At 30.7% G+C, this 24,385-nt stretch overlaps 1 protein-coding gene across 2 annotated transcripts; it reads right to left on the bottom strand.

The window, feature by feature from the left end:
- Nucleotides 1–6,033: 6,033 nt before the first annotated feature.
- On the bottom strand, nt 6,034–18,832 carry LOC107634431 (protein trichome birefringence-like 16). 2 transcript variants are annotated; one of them, XM_021118901.2, is made up of 6 exons: nt 18,663–18,832; nt 17,145–17,290; nt 16,167–16,265; nt 9,144–9,339; nt 7,604–7,947; nt 6,034–6,710 (listed from the first exon to the last, which is right to left on the bottom strand). In XM_021118901.2, the coding sequence occupies exons 2-6, from the start codon at nt 17,287–17,289 to the stop codon at nt 6,223–6,225; spliced, it is 1,272 nt and encodes a 423-aa protein (XP_020974560.1). In that variant the 5' UTR covers nt 17,290; nt 18,663–18,832; the 3' UTR covers nt 6,034–6,222. The 2 variants fall into 2 exon arrangements, with proteins under 2 accessions (XP_020974560.1, XP_016193421.2); XM_016337935.3 differs by having other exon boundaries at nt 16,167–16,316; nt 18,663–18,831.
- Nucleotides 18,833–24,385: the final 5,553 nt, after the last annotated feature.

The raw sequence follows: 24,385 nt of genomic DNA, 5'->3' as shown, positions 1-24,385 counted from the left end.
CAAGTATAGCAGGTAGCAGGATATATATTCAGTTAGGCAATCTCAGATAATACATAACAGTCAAAACAAACAAATGCGCATGATGCATGCCTGTCCTATGGCTGTTGATATCAACTGTCGGTTACGTAGCCATCCCGACATGTTCTCAAACTCAAAATACACCCTGGAGAGGACCCTCAAGCTGACATGGGGAAAAGAACGCCCCAAGCTCAATAACATCCATGGGACGAATCCCAAGCTGACATGGGGAGAAGAGACAACACCTCAAGCTGACATGGGAAAGGAATACCCCAAGCTGACATGGGGAAGATAGTACCCCAAGCTCAAGAATGTTCAATCATTAGCGTACATATGCAACTCCGGCATACTCGTGACATTACTGCACTTTCTCAATAAATACCACGGGAAAATCCGGCTGATATGGGGAAGACAACGCCCCAAGCTCAGGTTATTCAATCATGTCTTACAATTTATCATTTTCATTCTCAATACTAATTCATGTCTCAATCTCGTCATTCTCCATTTCACTCAACTCATTCTCCATTTCACTCAACTCATTGATCATACATTTTTATTATTCTTGACTAATTAATATCATCAAGTCTCAATTTCTTACATTACTCTCTTTCTTTATCTTATCAAATCAAATACTATCTTCTCCAACTATTAGTTATCTTTCTTCATCTCTAAGTTACCACCGTTTAACTTTAAATGTGTCCTAGAGATAACTTACACACTTTTACTTACCTACGTTCATGCATACAGTCAAATTTGAACATACCATTTTGATCTAAATCAAAGTTTTACCGCCTTGGCGCGTTTGGATTAGAATTGAATTTTATAACAAATTCAATAAAAATCTGCTGCTACACTTAAGAAGATTCAGAAAAATACAGCAGGCAGCTCTGTTTTTGCAAAATCTATAACAAATTCAATTCTAATCCATTACTCCTAGATTTTGGTGAGGATACACTTTACACCCCTAAGTTTTAGTAAAAACAAGTTTCAGGTTCATAGCACTTCATTTAGTTAATTAAATGATAATTGGAATTGCTGCCCTGTTTCTAGTAATTGGTTCTGAATTTTCTGCAAATAGCCCAGCTTTCAAGAGACATAACTAACTCTACAAAGTAGCTATGGACATAAAATTAGTACTCAATTAAAATAGACTCACAGATATTCAAAATCCCTTAGGAAGCAACTCAAAATTCCGTTTAAATCAAAAGTTATAGCATCTGGAAGTTGGTACTGCAGAACCAGAAAACCAGAAAATTCTGCAACAACCACTAAACTTCAAAAATTCATATCTTCCAAACCACTTGGCCAAATTCCATGAAATTTTTATGGGGTAATCTTGACTTAAAAGAATTTGTTAAGAAAATGGGTTGGTTCGAAAATCATGCCCAGATTATTTCCAGTTTTCGTTTAAAGTTGCTGTCCAAACAGTTTAGAAATTTCTGCAGCAAGACTTCTCAATTTCACTAACCAAATTTAGTCCTCTAGGTTTTCAACTTATACTAATCCACCATTCCTCTTATTCATCATCTTATCTACTTAAATTATATCACAATCCTACCCCGAAACCTCAGTTCCATGTACCTATTAGAAATCACCATGATTTATATCATACAAGCTCATTTTAAAGCATTAAAATTCTGCACTTCTTTTAACAATAATAAACCAACCAATCAACAGAATTTCAGCAACAACAACAATCTTATTAACTCATCACCACAACATTAATCAAAATAACCATACCAACAATTCCACATAAACACCACTCAATCTCAACCATATCATTAAATTGCCATAATCATCAATCCTTCATCCATCATCATTATACTAACATATATATATATATATATATATATATATATATATATATATATATATATATATATATATATATATATATATATATATATATTTGCATTCAACCCACATTATCAATTACTCAACACATGCCCACATCAACTTGTCCATCAATACCATAAAGACTAATAATTTAACACAATTAATCGTTTCAACTTATCCTATAGTGCTCTAGCCCAAGTTTTCACAAAACCTTACATATTAAACATGCGAAACCTAAATCAAACCTTAGCCGATTACTATATTTAGTCCAAGGCAACCCCCAAGTCACCACACAGCCCCTCAAGCTTAGAGAAACCCACCAAAATCTTTGCTCCAATCACCACCAAGCCTCCAACATATACACTTATACACCTAATTTCACATATATCACCATATATACTCAAAATTCACATTTAACATACTAGAACTAAAATTGGCTAGGGTTTATGAACCTTACCTTGTATGTGTCTCAATCGAACCAAAGCCCACTCATTCCTCAACTCAATTTGATCCCATAACATCAATTTATTCAAAATCTTAACACCCAAAAATCTTACTATTCCCGAATTGAAGAAGAGAGAATAGAAGCTGGGATTTTGATTTTCTCACCTTGAATGGTAATGGACTTTGTAGAGCTCATCACTGCGATTGCGTGACCGTAAACGGTGCGGCGATCGGAGCTCCGGATCAAAAGTTATGTGGATTTGAATTTGTGGTGAGGGTTTGTGAGTTTGCATGTGTTCTTCCCCTTCCTTGGTGTTGCTTCAGCGTTTATGCTGAATGGAAGGAAGAAGAATGCTTCTTCTAAAGTGAATTTGTGCCGTTGGGTTGGGCTTGGGCCAATTATGGGTCCGGTTTGACCGGTTCGGCCTATTCGACCCAATCTTGGGCTAAATTCTTTAAAATTAGTGTTCAAATTCTCGTTTTAATTAGCTCTATAATATTTTACTATTAAATTCATATTTCTAATTTTCTTTTATTAAAATTAATTTATTGACTAATTATTCACTAATTTAGCGGGGTTTACAATTTGGCTATATTTTTAACTATGAGTAGAGTGTTTCTAAATGATCTATGTTTTGACATTAACGCATGCACATTTTGATCAAAACAATTATGGCGATAAGCCTCAAACAAAACATTCAGGAGCACAATGACTTTTACTATTAGATGACCACATATTTCTAATCTAGTTTCATCACATAGAAAAGATTTCATTGTATGACACTAATTATAACAAAATAATACTAAATTAATCTTGCAAGCATAGAATGCGCCCTATAAGATCAAATTACTTTGATACCAAAATGTAACATCCTAATGCTTTTAAACTGGGTTAAACTTTATTTGGATTATATTTGGTAGCTAATATTCAAAAATCTTGCAAAAATTTTTAAAACAATATGAAATATTTATATAAAATAATTTATGTGTAAAAACATTGAATAACTAATTTTTCTTAGAATGGTTACTAGTTGAAAAATATAAGTGGATCTAGAGGTACTAACATGAAAAACGGGTGTACTAAACTATAAGGGCACAAACAATGACAAGCGCTTAACGTTTGTCATACCAAATAATCATAAAAAAGAAACATCATAATCACAATTGCAATCACTTAATAAAGATAAAACAATACACATAGAAAATCCTAATTCTCTTAATTTGTATAACTATGACTAAAACCATCGCCTATTCTTCCTCCTTAATATTAATTCGGGTAAGCGCTTAACGTTTCGTATCTACGTCCTTGATATATTGTTCCTAATAGTGTACTTGTCTTTTCACATCAATCAAGCAGTGTATTGCTTTGTACTGCATCGTTCCTGAAGATGGTACAGAGAGAGGGGTGAGAAACAAAAGTTTCTCAGTAGTTTATCTATATGGTGTCATCGTATCCATCCCCGGCCACTTTGAGTTTTAAAATAAAAACAGTGATAATGCAATGTTGTTCAATTACTATTTCCAAAAGTATTTGTTAGTCGGAGTAGTGTAACTTTTAGATGCTTCTCATTTACTTATGTTATGACATGTGACGTATACAAAATGCCTATAGCGTTAAAACATATAGAATGCAAACTCATAAACCTTAATATGATGTTCTCACAGGCCATAAAGTAAGGCAAAATAAATAATAAATAAGAGAAGAATAGTAACATTGGTAGAGATAAGTCAAACAAAATAGATCTGAACATAATAAAGATCTTAAACAATACCATACATCAAACAAAACTTTGAATAAATGGAAGATCTTTGAATGAAATAATAAACATAATCATAAATCAAAAAGGGATAACAGAAGAAAATCATGATCACACTTTTCATTGTACTTTTTATTACTTTTTCTCGTAACTTTTGGCAGTTCTCTTCCCTTACTGAAGGTTCTTATCCCAAATGTTTTGGCGATCACCTTCCCTTACCGAAAGATCATTTCCTCAGTTCAATTTACAATCAAGGTTATTTAGACATACACAAGAAAGAAGTTATAGCAACAAAGATATATTATTATAAAATTGATGGGAGTCCCCTTCCCTTACCGAAGGTTTCCAAAAGTTTGTCAATCACCTTCCCTTACCGAAGGATCATCTCGATTATCTTATTTTTTGGGGTCACCTTCCCTTACCGAAGGATCATTCCCTCAGTTCTTTAATGCACATAATACGTATGAAGGAAAGAGACATTATATCATGACATGCAATGCTAACATCTATATTAAAAAACATTTAAGATATGACATATAAAAATTAGCATAAAATCCCTACCTCGAGTGAAGTTCCTATATGTATTCTGATGCAAATAGATGCGATTTGTTAGCGAAGAGAAACTTGTTCGATGACTAGACTTTGTGTATATTTTGATGTAGGTATGAACCCTTGACTGGATAGAAAGAGTTTTTATATTCCGTAATTCGCATAATTCGAAAGGATATCTTCTTGAACAATATATATATGATGGACCTTGTGAATACTTTGACTAGAATATTTTGTATAGAAAAAAGGGAATAGAATGGGAAAGGAAAGACTCAAATAGCTTTTAGGTATGTACAGATTGTGTTAGGAGAATCTAATTTGCGTTTCTGTGAAATCTCCAATCTGAATCGTCACTTTTCAAACCCTATAACGTTTTTTACGTTTGGAATTTAGAAATAGCTATCAGACATAAATTTATAGATAATTGAGTTGGCTTTAAAACAAATCTTAAAGTAAGTCAATCGGATAACCACAGCTTAAGATATTCTTGAAATATTGATAGTGTATCAGGGTGGCTGATAAGACTACGTTTTTCTACAATGGACTTGTAACAGATTTATCTACCTAATTTAATTTGAATTTGATTTTGTACTGAACTTAAGGAATAAAACTAATTTTCTTATCTTTTCATGTAACTAAATATCATTCAAATCCAACAAATATAGAATTAATTATGACTATATCTTAAAAGGTTGTTTATTGTCGGTTAGAGATTTACTACCACTAGTGCTTTCATATATTTGAATTTTAAACTAGATGTTAGTTTTTCAAATGAATTATTTCTTAGTTTTTTATTTTAAATTTAAATCTTAAATCATTACCATTTTAATGACTTGATTCAAAAAGTTTGGATGTTACATTTTACCTTACTGACGGATTTATAGACAGATTTTTCGTCTGTATTTAGAGTTGAAAATGCTTTTCCAAACTCCAATTACCGACGAAAAATTTGCCAGAAGTTATCGACGAAAAATTTGTCGAAAATTCAGACGGTTTAAGCGAAATTAAAGTGACGATTACGAGAAAAAATATGTCGGTAATGAAAAAATCTGTCAATAAATTACTGACAAAAAATCTGACTGTTTTTGGGCGAAGGGAGGACCATTACCGAAAAATATTCTGTCAATAACGGAAAAAAAATCTGTCAGTAAATTACCGATAGAAAAAAATCTATCGGTAAATAATTTTTTACGAGGCTTTTACAGAATGACAAAATCTGTCAGTAACAAAAAATTCATCAGTAAAAGAAACCAAATCTATCTATAAATCTATCTGTAATAAACAATTTTCTAATTGTACCCTTATTAAATATTAGAAATATGTATTTTGCATTTGTTGCAAAATTCTCGTATTCTAATTAGTTATCCTAAGATTCCCTTTCAAACAGAGGAGAAAGTTCTTATTAAATAGTGATGATGAACTCTTCTCGTCATTAATCTTGAATAACTAGTCTTTATTGCATCCCCATCTACATATCTTTTCTGTGGATACAAGAATAACATACATGAAAAAGAAAAAATTTATATATTTACCAAGATTACATAAATAAACCTCATCATATTTGGATGACCTCCAAAAAATTAAAGACGAAACTAAATGCCGCATATAACAAATTAAACTAGATTTGTGCAAAGAGTAATTCATTCCATGTATCAGGAACACCAGGTAAACACCAGTGTAAACAATCTTGAACAGCAGCAGGATTAGGTGTCATTCTAAAACGTGATAAATGAGCCTCGTCTCTAAGTTGAGAAAGAGCTGTTATATCCAAGAGCTTAACTGCAGTCCCTTTCACAGCACTTGCAACACTTAAATCGCTACACTCTTCTTCTAATATCTCCTTTCCCACTGACATTGGTGTAGTATTATTGCAACTGCCTCCTGTGTCCCAATCACCACCAACAAAATGCCTTGGAGACATGCTTCTAAAGAACACCTTCAAATTTCTATATTTCGGAATCTCTGAATTCACCCAACTAACCACGCTATGAACAGTGAAATTCTTAGCGCGCCAAATCATTGCTAACTCCTTCTCCCTGCTTCGCACACCATTAATATGAATTACCCAACGATTAGCTTTCAGCTTTCCTCGATTCCAATGGTGACCTATTTTAAAATCGGTCTAACGTATTAGAAAGGAAAAAATAAATCTATCAAAAACACTGAAATTAATGAAAATACAGAAAATCAATTTGTTTAGTTTTTTTTTTTTAAAAACTGATTGGTTCAATTAGATTTTTAAATTAAACTGAATATATATTACATGTTAATACTTTATATTTGTGATTTATATTATATAAAAACTGAATAACTTTTTGTTTGTTTAATTTGTCAATTTTAGTCATTAATAATGCTGCATATATACCAAAAATTAATTATTGAGTATAGAAACACGTATTTGGTATTTTAAAAAAATTATGATGCTACTATAAACAAATTTAATTATTCTTCTATTGTATATTTGCATGTTTAATTATTTCACTATATAGCAGTATAGCAAGTTTGATTATTTAATTAAAAAAATTGTATAAAGCAATATCTATAAATACATACGAATATATAATTGGTGATTTTTAAAAATAGTTTTGAAAAACAAGATACCAATATATCAATAAAGTTTAATTTAATTTTTATATTTTATATTTTATAGAAGTTATATATAAAAGATAAGGAGTGCTAGGGACAAACACATTTTGTGATTTGTAGCTATTAATTAGCTATCATTAATATTTTTAATAGTGTGAGATTATATCTAATGGTATCAGATTATTCACTTTTTTTTTTCTGATTAAGTGTTGACCAGATTTTAATAAAAGTGTTGTTCCTCTAGACTTTCTCATAAAGAATAGAACACAATTTAACCAATCTACACTCAGTTTAGTATTTTGAATAAAATGAAATGAAAGCAAACTATATATATCCAAGTTAAATTCATAATTTATAAGTTGATGCATGAGTCAAAGCTTTTTTCCTCAAAAGGAAAATCAAAGCGAACTCACCTGTGTTGAGAACTAGCACATGTATCTTGTGAAGATATTTCTGCAAGAATGCTGGAGGCTGGTCAAGGTGCATTGCAACATCTGATTCCGGATCAGTAGCATCAATAGGTTGAGTATCACAGAGAGTTGAAGACCAATAGTATAGAATGGTAGTATTAGTGGTTATGAAACGGTATGCATAACCATGGGGGTGAGTACCACCCTCAGGTTTAACTAATCCATATTCTATTCCAACATCTTCCACATCTTGCATTTCCTCTCCACCGGTGATCATGCACATTAAGGACTGAAACTGTTGACGGCCTAATGAGTCTCCAACAAATGCCAAAGTTTTGTGTTGCATCCTGAAATCTCACATTTATATATAGGCTTTTTATTAAAAAAAATTGCATTTAGTGAAAGAGGCTTTGCTACTAACTACACGAATATTGACTCGTGTGCTAACAAAACGCATTTCGTACATGGCCTGCAACCACCAAATGGTAATTCAGGATATTTCATTCTCTGTACCAACGAATTATGGCAGAACCCATGGTAATCGTGTACTAAAAATGAGTTCCAATATTTTATAAGTCACATTTTTTTGTTCTACAATTCATTGCGGAAAAAAAACAAACAGATATCCTCTGCTACCACTAAATGGCTATAGCCGCCTCAATTTGTTGATGTTGGCCACGAAATTGTAGTTGAAAAAAAAAATATTCTTTGAGACTTCTAAAGTGATAAAATAAAATATTAATTATAATTGAATTTGTAATTTTTATCATGTATAAATTCTGCTATTTTAATTTAAAGATGATTAAACTCTCACTTTATCATTTTAGAAGAGTTTGATTCATAATTGTTATTAGCCACACAAACCACAATTCATGAAAATGCTACACTAATTATTAACAAAGTCTATTTTGCATGTGGTGCACACTAATTGGGGCCACTCAAATGTATCTTTGAAATATGTTTTTTACTTATTTTCTATGTTAAAGTGTTTTTTTTTTTTTTTGAGTTAAAAGAGTCCAAAACTTAATAGAAAAATTTGTTTCAAATTCTGATTAAAATGTATTTTGTTGGATTTTCAATTTCAAAATATACTTCTTTAGACCATATTAATCTTCCATATTCATGTAATTTTAATCCCCTAATTCAATGCGATTGATATAATAGCATAATTGCAACACAAATAAAGTACCATATAAAAATTTCGAAGCCTTATTATATATTTGTCACGCACACAAATTTATGTTAATCTTTAAGGTGTGTTTATTTTAGTGTTTTAATTTCTTTTTGGCAAAAAAACGTTATTGTTTTTAATAAAATAATTACTTCTCGCACAATTCTTTCTTCTTCCTCTTTTTATTTTTCTCCGTTTTTTTTAAAGGTAAAATTAAATTATATAAAAAATGTTTTTACATCGACTCTTTTAAAAGTTGAAACAAACGCAAAAAGTTTTAATGAATAGCAATCCATGATATAAAATATGGGCAACCTCTTACCTCTACATCTTCTGATATTGCTATAGATATAAAGTGAAAGAGTGAAATACCTTGTAAGAAATTTTGATCCTTGAAATTCCTCTAATTCACAATCTTTTGGTTGCCATCGAAGGTTTTCATATGCAAAATCAGTGCGTTGCGTTAAGCGACAAGCCCATGATCCTGACAACCATCGTTTACAACCAAATCCTGAATACAAAGGTCTATGGTTGTCGATCACCCATTTTCCTTTTGCGTAGTTACAATCTAATGAAATTGAAGAATTTGATAAAACAAAAAAAAAATAGTTTGTTAATATATGGTACTAGTTACACAGATGGATAAAGTTTATGGGTCCAATAAAATAGGAATATATGATAACATATGGCAACTATATATTATGCAGAACAACATAGCATTAAAAAGTAAAATCAAAGTTAACATGCATGCGCACATGGCAACTGTCGTCAAATTGTGTCACAATAAGCATACGACAGTTATTTATATATTATATAGGATATTATGCAATTAAATATTAATTAATCATAAAATTTGATTATGAAGTTCGATAAAATAAGGTCTTCAAATATAAACCCCCATCCCCCTCCCGCAAAAAATTGAACTGAGATTAAATATTTATCTTAATGGACTATTTATAGTAGAATTTGATACTAAATATAATAAGAGTAATAATGTAAATCAATCTACCAAAATCGTCTTAAAATTTTAAAATGCTGACAAAAATATTTTTTACTTTTGATAATGATAAAAATTAAATATCTTTAAAATATTATAAAATTTGAAAAAGAATCTGTTAAATATATATTTTCAAAAAATTATCTAAAAATTGGATTTTAATGCTATTTTCTATAAATATGATTAAAAAATGAGATATTTTTATCTTTAAATTTTGATAATTATACTTTAAATAGATTTTTTTGTTGCGATTTTAATGATCAAGGTATTGAAAAATGAAAAACAATCTAGAAATCAAATTTATTCTGATATTTTATGTGCTTTTTAAATAGTTATCTAAATATTTTTAAAAAAATTTTATATCAAATGCATAAACGATTTGTCAAAAATAAAAATCGTTTGGCACTTATAAAATTTTAAACATTAACAAATCTACATATGAAAAAAAGAAATTAAAGTTGTAGCCATAAAAGATGGGTTCTATATATACGATAAAATTATCCAAACACTGAAAAAATTACTAAAAAACTCCAAATTACCCTTAGATTTAATTATTCTGTTGGTCCCTATAGTTTTGCAAAATTTTCAATTAGATTCCTATATTTTTTTTTTTCTTTTAATTGGGTTCCTACACTAATTTTTTTTTAATTAAGTCCATTTTGACAGTAATTGACTTAATTTTATAGAGACCCAACTTAAAAAAAATTGATGCAGGGACCTAAATAAAAGAAAAAAAAAGTGTAGGAATCCAATTAAAAAAAAATTTTGGTGAAAGGACTCAATTAAAAGGAAAAAAAGTACAGGAACCTAATTAAAAATTTTGCAAAACTATAAGACCACCCTTATTCTAACCCTGATCTCAACCCCCTCCTCGAAATCTCAATCCTCCCTTTATTCTTTTCATAAATTTTACCACCTTCTTTACCAACACCACTACCACTGCCACCAACCATCGGAACCACAAGCAATCAAACCGCAAGCATTTAGATCTTCTTTTTCCAAATAAAAAAAAAGCAAAAGAAATTAAAAGATGGCGGTGATGATCGAGCATGCCGACGGAAAAGCAGTATTTGTTTCACTTGACTTTTTCTTCATCTTGTTCTACAATCATCTTTCTCAAAATGTAAGTTGAGATGGCTGGTTAAGATTTTGCAGAATCAGCCATGTCAAAATCCAAATCCACCACCACCTGAGAAACCACAATCGCTATGCTCCACCGTCGAACCGATAGGTTCGTCGTCGATGTTCTTCGTGACATGCATCCTTTATTCGCTATATATTGGAATAAACTAATTGATTTTCTCTGCTTCCAATCACCAAAAATCCACCAACGCCACAATTTCATTCCACCCATTCTTAGTGAATCATCAATAATCAATTATAACTAACAATATCAAACACCATGGCAAAGGGCTGTGCATCAAACGACAGCACACCATTGCTGCAAATCCAATATGTAGAATTAGAACCAAAAATAATAGGGACAGTGGATAATTTGGGCAGGAGTGTTGAGATTAGGATTAGGACAAAGATAATTTGAAGTTTTTATGTGATTTTTTAGTATTTGAATAATTCGTATAGAATTTATTTTTTATGGATACAACCTTAATTTTTTTATGGGTAAATTTGTTAGTGAAAACTTTCATAAGTAGAAATAGTAATTTTCTCTAAAAATAATATAATACTATTTTTGGTTATTTTTATCGTATTTTATAATATTTTGAGAATATTTTTGTTGTTATCAAAAGTGAGGGATATTTTTGTCGGTATTTCCAAAATTTGGATGCAGTTTTGATAGTTAATTCAAAAAATATTTTGTCTAATTTTTTAGTTTTCAACAAATTTTAATGACTTAGACATTTTATTAATTAATTAAGTTAAGCAAATCAATCTTTGTATCAAATTTTATTAAAAGTTAAACAAATTAATTTTTATTATTATTTAATAAAAATATAAAAACCTCTAAAAAAATTCTCGCATTAGTCCCTTCTCATAGACAAGCAATATGATATTTGAGATTATAGAATGAAATAGGAATTTATAAACTGATTTAATAATTAAAATTTGTTAAAAATTAATGTGTTAAAAAAATCTTTTGAAAATTAAATCGGAATATTACTCTATAATATATCCTATATACTGGTAAGTTCTAACATTAACATACAAACGATAATGGCTTTCTCTAAGTTGGGGTTGACTAATGCGTAAAATTTATATACTATAATACATGCACTTGTAATATATTAGATAATTTTTAATGAAAAAATAACTTTTTTACTCTTAATATTTGGAATTAATTTTAATTTTGTCTCTAAATTTATTTTATTTCAATTTTAATTTTATATTTTTTAAATGTGTCAACTTTATTTTTTGGTCAAATATTTTTTAAATCAACATAGAGTTAATTTCTTTTGGCAATTTTATATTTGTCTTTCCTTTTTTTTTTTCCAAAATTTTTAAAAATTTTTCACATCATCACCGTCACTACCACCATAAACGCAAATACAAGCACCACTACCATCTACCACCACATTCTCACGAGACAGAATACCAAAAAAACCGCCACCACCACATACAACACACCATGACACCAATATATACCACCACCACAAACCCCCACACACATTCTGTAGCTGTAGCTACTATAAATACAAACACATATATTGCTCTATTATTACTATCGTTATGGTCGCTACTAACAACAACAAAAAAACAACATTAATACTATAAAATCATATCACCTCATATCTAAAAATGAATACGTGGAACATAAAGTTTGTAGAATATACATGGTTCAACTACATTGGATCAAATACTTTTTGATATTATAGTAAAATTGAATAGACCTATTTTAATTTTAAAAACTAGTTTAAAAAACAAGAGTTTCTTAACTGTTTTCTTAACAAGAGGAACAAAATATTAACCAAAGTATATAAATTCTATTGCAAAGAACAGTGCAAGCAAGTAAAAGGTAACGCTTTTTTATTATTTAGCAACGTTTTTTAAAAAGAGTTGCTAAAACAAATATTACTAAAATGCAAAAAAAAAAAAATATAACTTTAATTTTAACAACAATTACATAATTTATAAACCATCATTAAACGTAAACATATTAAAATTCATGCACATATATCAACATATTAACTTCTAAAATTATGTTACCTTCGTTCGTGAAAAATCCATTGTGTGAAAAATCCCTTATAGAATTTAACGTATGTTCTTACTCTAAAATTTTATCTTCTATTTCTTCATCCCACCCCTTGCCACCTAACCCCTTTCAAAACCAGACCTCTCCCATCCCCATCCATATCCTCACCTCCCTCATCGTCTAGTGACACTGTCTTTGGTGACCTCTAACTCTCCAGATTGTCGCTGTCAGCCTCTTCACGGCCAGTCTCGTCGTTGCCAACCTCTTTGCCACCAACCTCGGCGTCGTCTCGGCGTGACCACTGTGTTGCTTGATTGCTACTCTGCGCCGCCGATAACTCCTTCCCATTGCTAATCTCGTCGCCGATAGATCTGCATCTTCTCGCCAACCTCATTGTCTCACCTTAACTACTGGAAGCTTATTGCCATTATTGCTAGCTAAGTTGGGCTATGGTTAAAGCATTGTCTATTACCCTAACCAAGCCAAAGAAGTTGCATTCGACTATTGGGATTGAAGTTGGTTTGGCCTGTTAGAAAGATAAGAGAAAGTAGTAGAGAAAGGATTTGTATCTAGCTATTTAGGTTGTGTGAAATGATACAATATAAAAGGAGGAAGTGCATGAAACTGCCGGAAGGAAGCATAGACAAAACTACCGGAAGGAAGTGCAGATAGAACTATCGAAAGGAAGCGCAGACGGAACTGCCACAAGAAAACGTAGACGAAACTGCCACGAGAAAATGCAGACAGAACTGTCACAAGAAAAGCGCAGATGATGCTGCCGCACGAGAAGCGCAGACGAGACTGTCACAAGAAAGCGCAAATAAAACTGCTGCAATAAAAGTACAGACGAAACTACCATAAAAAAAACGCAGATGAAACTGCCTAAAAGATGGCAAACTGTCCGAAAACTGCCCAAAAGTGTGGCACACTGTGAAGAGATGGTAAAATGTCAGAAGATGATGAACTTCTGGAAGGTGATAAAAAATATATAGTTTCTCCATGGGAATAGGTAAACAGCAAATGCCAATGGTGTTAGATTTATTAGACTCGAAAAGATACAAGACAGAGATAATAGGCTAATCGGTGAGGTGAAAAAGTATCAAAGGAGTGACAAAAGACAAAAAAAATGACATAAAAGAAAAGTGTGAAAAAAATAGTGATTTCACTAAAAAAAAAAACAATTTATCCTCTTCAAGGAGGACACTATGACTTTGATAGCATGTTAGAAAGATAAGAGAGAGCAGTAGAAAAAGGATTTGTGTTTATTCAAGTTGTGTGAAATGATACAATATAGAAGGATATTTATAGGTGTTAAGAGAATCGATATAATAATGACATAATATATATTAAATAATTCTAATAAATGTTAATTAATTCTAATATATTCTAACATGGTCTTCCAACTATGTCTTGCCAATAGAATCTGAAGTGGGATAGTGTCGGTTCTTTGTCTTGGCCGAGTAATTTTCGGTCAATAGGGTTTTGAAAGCGGGTTCGACTTCTATGGTGGTTGAGGAACTGAAAGTGTAGGAGGAGAAGCGAAGATAAAAGATAGAAGAAGAGAGTGATATTTTTTAACTGTGTGGTCATCTTTTTTTTTTTTTGTTATAGTGTATAAATTTATTGGGTGACCATTATTGTGAAAATCGATTTTGAAAGCTTATATATCCCCATTTTTTTGTGATGAATGCGACCCCAGATTTGGCTGCCGGAGACTGCAACAGCTGGAAGTCTATGGTTCTTCAATTAATTGTTGGACCAACCGTGGAGAGCTCTCGACCACCGGAGAGACTTCAAGGAGGAATCAAGTGAGATAACATAAGATGAGAAGATACCACATCCAACTCAAAATCTCAAGGTAGTAAGTTAATGGGTCTCTTATCTTATAAACTCCTCACTCTTCCTTGCTTTCTTTGATGTGGGACTAACTTCATGCACTCCTCTCTAGCTCCTCCATCACATATGAGTGTTCGTCCATCACAACGCCACAAAACACTGCGGGACACGCCGCCTGGACCACCTTTGCTGGGAAGACTTCCTTATTTTCTTTGATGTGGGACTAACTTCATGCACTCCTCTCTAGCTCCTCCATCACATATGACGCCGTCTGGACCACCTTTGCTGGGAAGACTTTCGATGCTTCACCTTGAATATCCCTTAAAACCACCAGGCCGATTAGAATACCCCTTAAAACCACCAAACAGGCCAACCGTGGAGAGCTCTCAACCACCAGAGAAGATTCAAGTGAGATAACATAAGATGAGAAGACACCATATCCAACTCAAAATCTTAAGGTAGTAAGTTAATGGGTCTCTCATCTTATAAACTCCTCACTCTTCCTTGCTTTCTTTGATGTGGGACTAACTTCATGCACTCCTCATACTTGCAACATTAACAATCTCCCCCTCAAGTGTGAGCCTCCAGATCAAGCATCAACTCCCCTCTAGCTCCTCCACCACATATGAGTATTCGTTCATCACACCGCCGCAAAATACCGCGGGACATTAATAAGGTTTGATTTGCAAATTTCATGGATATTAGTATGCTGCTGGTGGAAGATGTGGGTTTTCTTTTTATTTCATAAAGTGAAAGGTCACTATTTTTGTTTAATTTTAATTTGGTGGTGGTATTAGCAAAGATAGAGTGATTCTTTTTGTTGTGTTGTGTTATTTTGATGATATTGTTGCTGGTGAATTAGTGATATTAGTAGTGTAAGTGGTGATGGAAGAGGGTTACAGATATTTAAAATTTAAAAAATGGGGTGACGGTTTTGATTATTGTTGTTGTAAGAGGTTAAAGATGATGATAAGAACAATTTAAGAATTTAATATATTTTTTAATAAAATCAATAAAAATTTAATTATTAAATATTTTTGACAAACAAAATTAATTTTTTATGAGTATAAAATTAGTTTAATTTTTTTTTACTGTTATTTTTGCCGGCATTTAAATTTTTTATCATCAGCAATGACTATTTACTTATTTTTAATTTGGAAAAACATTTATCATAACAATATATTTAATTAACTTAGTTTGAGCATCAACTTGGTTTTGTTAAAACAATGGTAATCACATCAATTTGAATACTATAGCTAAAGATAACAATTAACATCAACCTCATCGCATGCTCACTTAGGAAATTTTATTTTCCAAAGTTAGGAATGAGACTCGAATCTGCGACTTCTAAGTGAGTATAAAAAGAATATGCCATTTGAACTATAACTTGTTGGCACTTAAAAACATTTATTACCTTCATTATTTGTTGTAGATCCATTTTCTAGAAAGCCAATGATAGAATTTGTTCTACTATGTTCTTCTTTTTCTAAAGTGGGTACTCCATGGATATCCCCTGCTTCAAAGAGAACTTCTGCTTCTTCATTCGTCAAACTTGAAAAAAATTCTACACCATTATAATAAAACACAAAGTGAAAGTCACAGGATAAATGTGATTATAGAAAGATATGAGGAAGAAGTAGGAAGAGGAAGAGAGCATAAAAGAATGAGGAAGCCCATTCTATGAGATAATATTTTATAGGAAAATTATTATATTTGTACACCTAACATCCTTGAATTTTATTGCAATTCGATTAAATAATTGTCTGTATATAAGACTAAATTAAGTGTTCAAATAATATCACCCTATTTATAATACTACTATCTCCATGTTAAAAGCATATAATCATTTACTTCATATCTTATATATGTAAGAATTGACCTTTTATGTTGAATTTTAAATTAGATTTTGCCATATGGATAAAAAAATTATTATTAATTTCTAAATCTATAATTACTTTAAGGAAAAACTTTTGTCTACATTGTAATACTTAATACCAAATTAGATGTTAGTAATAAAATGGTTTTGCACTTATATTATAGGAAATTTAAACTAAAGTTGTTAGCGAGTTAAGATATTTAATGTAGAAAAAATTCAATGCTTTTGTGATTTGTAATGCATTTATTATAGGGTAATGCTAGGTAGACAAAAAAAACAGCCAAAACTTATCTTATTTAGTATTTATTAATTGTCGTAACAATTAATGAATGTTAAATAAGACAAATTATGTCTGTTTTTGACTAATTTTCTTTGGTTACCAAACATTTCCATTATTATATATATATATATGAAAGAACAATTTACTATAGATAATTCTAAGAAAAAACCTTAGCAATACTATTAAACTTGAACCATATATTATTATATAGTTGCATTGCAGCAATAAAAGCAAACCTGAAGGAAGCAACATTTGTGAATAAGGGGGAATAAGTGCAGAAAGACTCTCCCATGACAATAATATGATAGTTGTGGACATTAACAAAATAGAAAAAAAGGAAAGCTTTTTCCTTTTAAAAAATCCATGGAAGCCCCTCTTCATCCTACACCAAACGTGAGATGAACAAATTAATTAAGAGAGAGAATATAAGAAAATGTTTGGATTAAGAAAGAGAATTTTGCTGCTAAATATTAAGATCCAATTAACTTAAAATCAGTGGAAACGAGGATAAAAAGATTGACATATTTGGTTTTAAAAATGTCTTTTATTTTCATTTCAATATTTTATGTTCCTAGAATTTTATAAAAAATTAAAATTTTACTTTCTTTTTTCACAAAATTTTAAGATATAAAATATTAAAAATAAAAATACAAAAAAGTTCGAAGGAAAATATCTGCCTCCAACACATATTACTCTTTCTCATTACAAAGGAAAACAAAGCTCCTCAGAGAATATTAAAATAATCATTCCAAAAAAAACAAAAGTCAAACATAAAAGATGATAATTGATAAAAAAGGAAAATGCTATTGTGCTCTGCAAAAAATAAAAAAATATCGTCTTAAATTTTAAATTATAAATATTAAATTTTAAATTTTAAATTATAAATTCTAAACTTTAAATTTTAAATTTAAATTATTAATATAAACTATAATTAATAAAGAATTAAAAATTATTAATTGACAAAGAGTACAGTAATTTTTACTTAATAAAAAGTATGCATGGATGAACCAATAAAAGATTATAATATGGGTTTTTCTTGAGCAGGATAAACTTAAAACTACTCACACAGAGAATTTTTTGAAATAGGGCAAGCTTAGTATAAACACAATTATAAGAAATAAATGAATAATTTCAACTAAAAGGAGGCTTTCTTCACTGAAGATAATAATAATAATAATAATAATAATAACTCATATTAGATATATACTAAAATTAGTTATCGATATAAAATATATTTAAAATATAAAATAAATATTAAAAATAAATTAAATAATACATATATTAATATACAAATATATGATAACTTATTTTACTAATGGCTTTTGGTGTGTTTATATTATTTTTGCAAGCTATATTGTTAACATAAACATGCACAATAATCCATCCGAAATTCTGGAAAAAAATATAAAACAAAATCAAAAAGTTTTTTAGGCCAATAGATTTTAGTAATTTTAGTCTGTAATTAGCCGGTACAAATAAAAAAAATTAATTTCGATAAATATAAATATAATCTGTGTTAATTTATGTATATAAATTTTAATAAATATAAATATAAATTATATATTTTATGTGTATAAATTTTTATAAATATAAGTGTAAATTATTATTAATCAAATAAATGATAATATTGTTTGCTAGCATTGCTGAATTATAAAAGGAGAAAGAAATCAAATTAAAGTTCATCAGCTAGGAAGCTATTTATCACAATCACATTAACCAATGATCTGCAAGAACAGAACTACAGAGGAACTCACCTAGCTGATCGAGAAGAGGGAGCTTGGTATAGCTACCAAGGATGAAGATTAGTTGCCAATTTTACTTGTACTTGAATTTTTTCTTTTTTTTTTTTTTGAAAAAATATACTAACCTAGGAGATGAGAGCTCTGAATATAAACTGTTTTGATCGAATAAACTCTGTTGAGCAGAATTAATAGAATCAATGACACCAAAATATTAACACATATACACCATTAAGAAACATATGCTGCAAATCGATTTAGAAACATAGACGAGATAACCAATAACAACAAAATATAATAAATAAAAAAATAATTTTGATGTAACGTGGTTTTATAACACTTTGGTTTTAGTTTTCAATATTGCTGTCATTTTTTTTTTCGGGGGCTGAGACGGAGTGATTGGTATAAATATTTGTAATATTAATAACTATGCTATTCTTTTACATTATATTGCGTTCTTTTAGTTTTTTTTTTTATTTGTAAAACTATTTTTCAACAATTATTTTATTTAAAGATTAGGTTTTGAAATTTTTATTGAAATCCTTTAGCCCCTTGTTTCAACTTTCAAAGTATGCAACATGGTCCTAGACGTTTAAGAATTATATTCCCAAAAATATTATATCAGAAAATGTTATACGAAAAAAATTGTTTTTGATATGTCCGTAAATAAATTACATACATTTATTGTTTGTTTGTTTATCGCACATACATATTCTTAGAAATATACCTTATTATAATTCTCCAAATGCCCCTAAATTATATTGTTAGTAGTTATCTATTTTTTTCCTCCACTAGTTATTTTTAACTTTTGATTTAATGATTTGTTATATATAAATTGTACTTTTCTTATCTCAAATAAATAACCAGTTATGATTATGGAAATATAGTTCAAGGATAAATTAAACTGTCACATCTTAACTTTGAATAAATTAAACTGATTTACACACAATTAATTTTTTTAATATTATCTTATTTTTCTACTTACTCTTTTTCCTTCATTTGATAAAGTTATAAATAAAAATCACATTAATATTATGAAGATTTTTAACAGTTGTTTAAGGTCAATTAATATTATTTTATGCATGTTTTTCTTGTCTATAGTGATGTTCAATCATCAATGCATCAATAACAAATCATATAGTCATTTTTTTTAAGTAGATTTATAAAACCTGGGAAACCTTTCTCTGTAGACATTACTACTAAATGGACAATGGGCGATTATTAATGAAATGTTGCATTACTTGAAGAAAAAGAAAAAAGAATAATGTTGCGTTCTTCTTTCACCTTTAAAAATGTGTTTGATAATTGAAAGGAACTCTCAGAATATATTAAGATGAATTAATATTTATTAGAATTATTTATTATATCTAAATATTTATTATTAAATATTATGTTTTTATTAATTTTTTTTAGTATTTATAAATATTTTTTTATATTATATTATTTTAGATAATTTGAATACATTCAATAATATATAATTTTTTTTTAGTTTAGTCTTTTATTTCTAACATAGTATCAGAGTCATGGTATTCTCTTTGAGGAGGATATGTTATTTTTCTTTTGATAAAATCACCGTGTTAGGTACTAGACAAATGACATAACAAAATATAGAGATGAAAAATTAGAAATTTGTATAAAATATGGAAACAATTGAATAATTTTTTTTTGAAAATTACAACTTCTCTCTATTACAAGAAAATTACTATAACACTCTCTTTTGACAAAATGAGAATACACCTCTCTCTCTATATATAGGAGAAAACCTCTCAAAGAAATAAAATTCTCTATGTGACTCAATGTTACTATTGTTCTTGTTGAATGACTTGATTGAAATGAATTAAAGAAAAACTCAATTTATAGGTGAGTCTTTTCAATATGAACCATTCGTCCATTAGAAGTATATAATTTTTCTATTTTCAATCATTAAGATTCTAAGGTTATAAACTAGGATTGTTATTACCTTTCATTTTATTTAGTTATTATTTATTTATTTATTTTCTAAAGTTAGCTTTACTAATTTTCACAATCTCCCACTTAAAGCTAATTTTGATAAATTTTCAAAATTCATGTTGCTCATGTATTCGATAGGCCATATGAGGACTACACCATTCAAACTTTTCTCTGTTGATTGATTTTGTCATGGCATCTGCTAGGTTATCTTTCGTGTGAATCTTCTACATATCAACACTCCCTTCTTCTATTACCTCCTGAATAAAGTGATGTTGTACTCTAATGTGTTTTGTTCTTGAATGAAATGCAGGATTCCTTGCAATGTGCAAGGCACTCTAACTGTCACAATACACAAGAATCTTCTGTTGTTTGTGCCCGAGTTCCTCCATCAACCTTTGGATCCAAATAGCTTCCTTGCATACTTGTGTAGCTGCCATATATTCAGCTTCTATAGTAGATAAAGCTACAACAATCTGTAATTTAGATAGCCATCTCATAGCTCCTCCTGCAAGCATGAACACATATCCTGTAGTAGATTTTCATTTATCCAAATCACCTGCAAAGTCTGAATCGACATATCCATTAACAATGAATTCCGATCCTCCGAAACATAATGCAACATTTGAGATCCCTTTGATGTATCTCAGGATCCTCTTAACAACATTCCAATGCTCTTTACCCAGATCTGCCATAAATCGACTTACCACCGCAACTGCTTGAACAATATCTGGCCTTGTACAAATCATGGCATACATAAGGCTTTCCACTGCTGATGCAAATAGTACTCGAGAGATTTCCATCCTCTCTGCTTCACAACTAGGGCACATACTTGAGGATAATTTGAAATTCATAGGAAGTGGGGTTGAAATTGTCTTACATTCTTGCATATTAAAGCGTTGCAAGATCTTCTTCAAATAATTTTTTGCGATAGCCAAATCTTCCTATCCCTTTTGTCTCGGTGGATCTACATCCCTAAAATCTTGTTTGCTGATCTCAAGTCTTTCATATCAAACTCCCTAGCCAACTGTGCCTTCAATTCTTGGATTTGATCTTTGTTGGGACCTACCACCAACATGTCATCCACATACAATAGCAGAATGATGAAATCATTATCACCAGACCTCTTGTAATAGGTACAATGATCTGAACTAATTTTGTTGTATCCAAGGCTGATAATGAAAGAATCAAATCTCTTGTACCAACACCTTGGTGCCTGCTTTAGACCGTACAGAGATTTAGTTAACCTGCAAACTAAGTTTTCTTTTTCTTTTTCTTCAAAACCTTCTGGTTAGAGCATATATATCTCTTCTTCAAGTTCTCCATGAAGAAAAGCAGTCTTTACATCTAATTGCTCTAGATGTAAATCAAATATAGCACACATAGCCAAAACTACCCTAATAGTAGTTAGTCTCAGCACTGGAGAAAATATTTCATTGAAAGTAACACATTCTTTTTTAGCACATCGCTTGACAACCAATCTTGCATGACATCGTTCTACCTGATCATTACTATCTCGTTTGATCTTGTAAACCCATTTGTTAACAATGGCTTTCTGACCTGCTGGAAGTTCAACAAGTTTCCAGGTATGATTCCTATGTAATGCCTCAATTTCTTCTTGCATTGCTATCATCCACATAAAAGCATCTGTATTGCGCATAGCCTCCATAAAAGTTGTTGGCTCTCCATCTTCTGTCAAAAGACAATATGTATCATGGTTTGTCAAAACATAATTTGAGTGCGATGATGGTTTTCTTTTTTGTCGAGTGAATCGACGAACTTTTATGTCATTGGCCTCTGCTTCTTGTTCTTCGTGCTGTGGTTCTACTTCAAAAAGATCACCTTCTCTGCATTTTTCATCTATTTGAACAGTCGTTATCTCTTTAACAGTGCTATCATTTTCTTATTTTTTTTGCAATTCATCTACAAATATCACATCTCTACTGACAACTACCTTGTGGGCAGTGGGATCCACAGGCGATACCTCTTAACTCTATCAGCATAACCCAAGAATATACATTTTCTAGACTTTGGGTCCAACTTTGTTCTTTTCTGGGAATTGTACATCACGTACATAGAACAACCAAATATATGTAAAGAAGAATAATTAGGTGGCCTACCTTGCCACATTTTCATTGGTGTCTTCAACCCAATTGCAGTTGATGGTGACCGATTTATCACATAACAGGCGGTTTTAACAGCTTCTACCCAAAAAGACTTGGCTAAACCTACAGTTTGCAATATACCTCGTGCTCTTTCTAGGAGAGTCCTATTTATTCACTCTGCTACACTATTTTGCTGAGGCGTATTTGCAACTGTGAATTGCCGTTGAATACCTGCTTGCTTGCAAAATGTTAGAAAGTCACCATCGACATATTCTCCTCCACTATCCGTCCTTAAACGCTTGATCTTCTTTTCGGATTCAAGTTCTAACTTTACTTTGAACTCTTTAAACATCACAAACACGTCTGACTTCTTCTTGATCGGGTACACCCATAGCCTCCTAGAGTAATCATCAATAAATGATACAAGATATTTGCTCCTCCTAGGGACATCTCTGGTGATTCCCACACATCAGAATGAATCAACTCCAATATGTGTTTACTCCAAGCAGTTGCTCTACCAAACTTCAATCTATGTTGCTTGCTTATAATGCAGTGCTTACAAAATGGTAAGTTTACCGATTTGAGCCCAAAAATCAGATTACGTTCTAGAAGAATCTTCAAGCCTCGTTGATAAACCATAATTTTATGGTTTATCTTGTATTAAATTTGGCGAATTTTATCAAATTTTTCCACATTTATTCACTAAAATAGCATGGTTTTGTAATTCTCCCTAATTTGTGCTTAAGAGTGAAAAATGCTATTTAGGCCTTTAATTAGCCAATTTTAATTCACTTTAATTCCATTCGATGCCTTGATATGTTTGTTGAGTGATTTCAGGTTCATAAGGTAAGGATTGGGTGGAAGAAGTGAAAAGAAAAGCATGCAAAGTGGAGAATTCATGAAGAAATGAGGATTTTCAGAATTCATGGCGACACGTGTACGTGGCCCACGCATACGCGTGGAAAGAAAATCTGCCAGGCGACGCGTACACGTAACCCACGCGTACGCGTGGCAAGCAGCATGTGACCTCATTAATGAAACACGCTGGGGGTGATTTCTGGGGCTGCAGAAGCCCAATCTAATTCATTTCTAGAGCTATTTGATGCAGAATTCAAGAGGGAACAAAGGGGAGAGCAATTAGGAGTAGCTTAGTAACATGCCTTAGGTCATATTCTAGAGAGAGAAGCTTTCTCTTCTCTCTAGAATTAGGGTAGATTAGGTTAGAATTCCCTTAGATTTACGTTTAATTCTTGTTTTCATTTACTTTTCTTTGCAATTTATTGTTCTTACATCTTTGCTCTTCTAGTTTTACTTGTCATTTCCTCTATTTTGTTTCCTCTATGTTTATGACACTTTGTTGCTTTTAATCTCAATTAATGCAATTTATGTTTTATGTTTGTTAATGTTTAATTGAATTATTATTGTTATTTTCTTGCATTGGGTAGTTGTAGAATTTATATTTCTTGCAATTTTACCATGCTTTCTTTTTATGCCTTCCAAGTGTTTGATAAAATGCTTGGTTAGATTTTAGAGTAGATTTTTGTGTTCTTGGCTTGGGTTGGTAACTTGGGTAACCTTGAGTTACTAATGTCCAATTGATTGATAATTTATTTCCATTTACTCTAGTTGTCACAAAATTAATTAGTGAGTGGCTAGGACTTATGGACTAGGATCAATTAAACTTAC

This window comes from Arachis ipaensis, chromosome B3, assembly GCF_059453495.1.
Source record: "Arachis ipaensis isolate K30076 ecotype BB chromosome B3, ASM5945349v1, whole genome shotgun sequence".
NCBI classification, from domain to species: Eukaryota; Viridiplantae; Streptophyta; class Magnoliopsida; order Fabales; family Fabaceae; genus Arachis; species Arachis ipaensis.
Note: the sequence above shows the minus strand (reverse complement) of the source record. Positions and strands in the feature narration are given on the sequence as shown.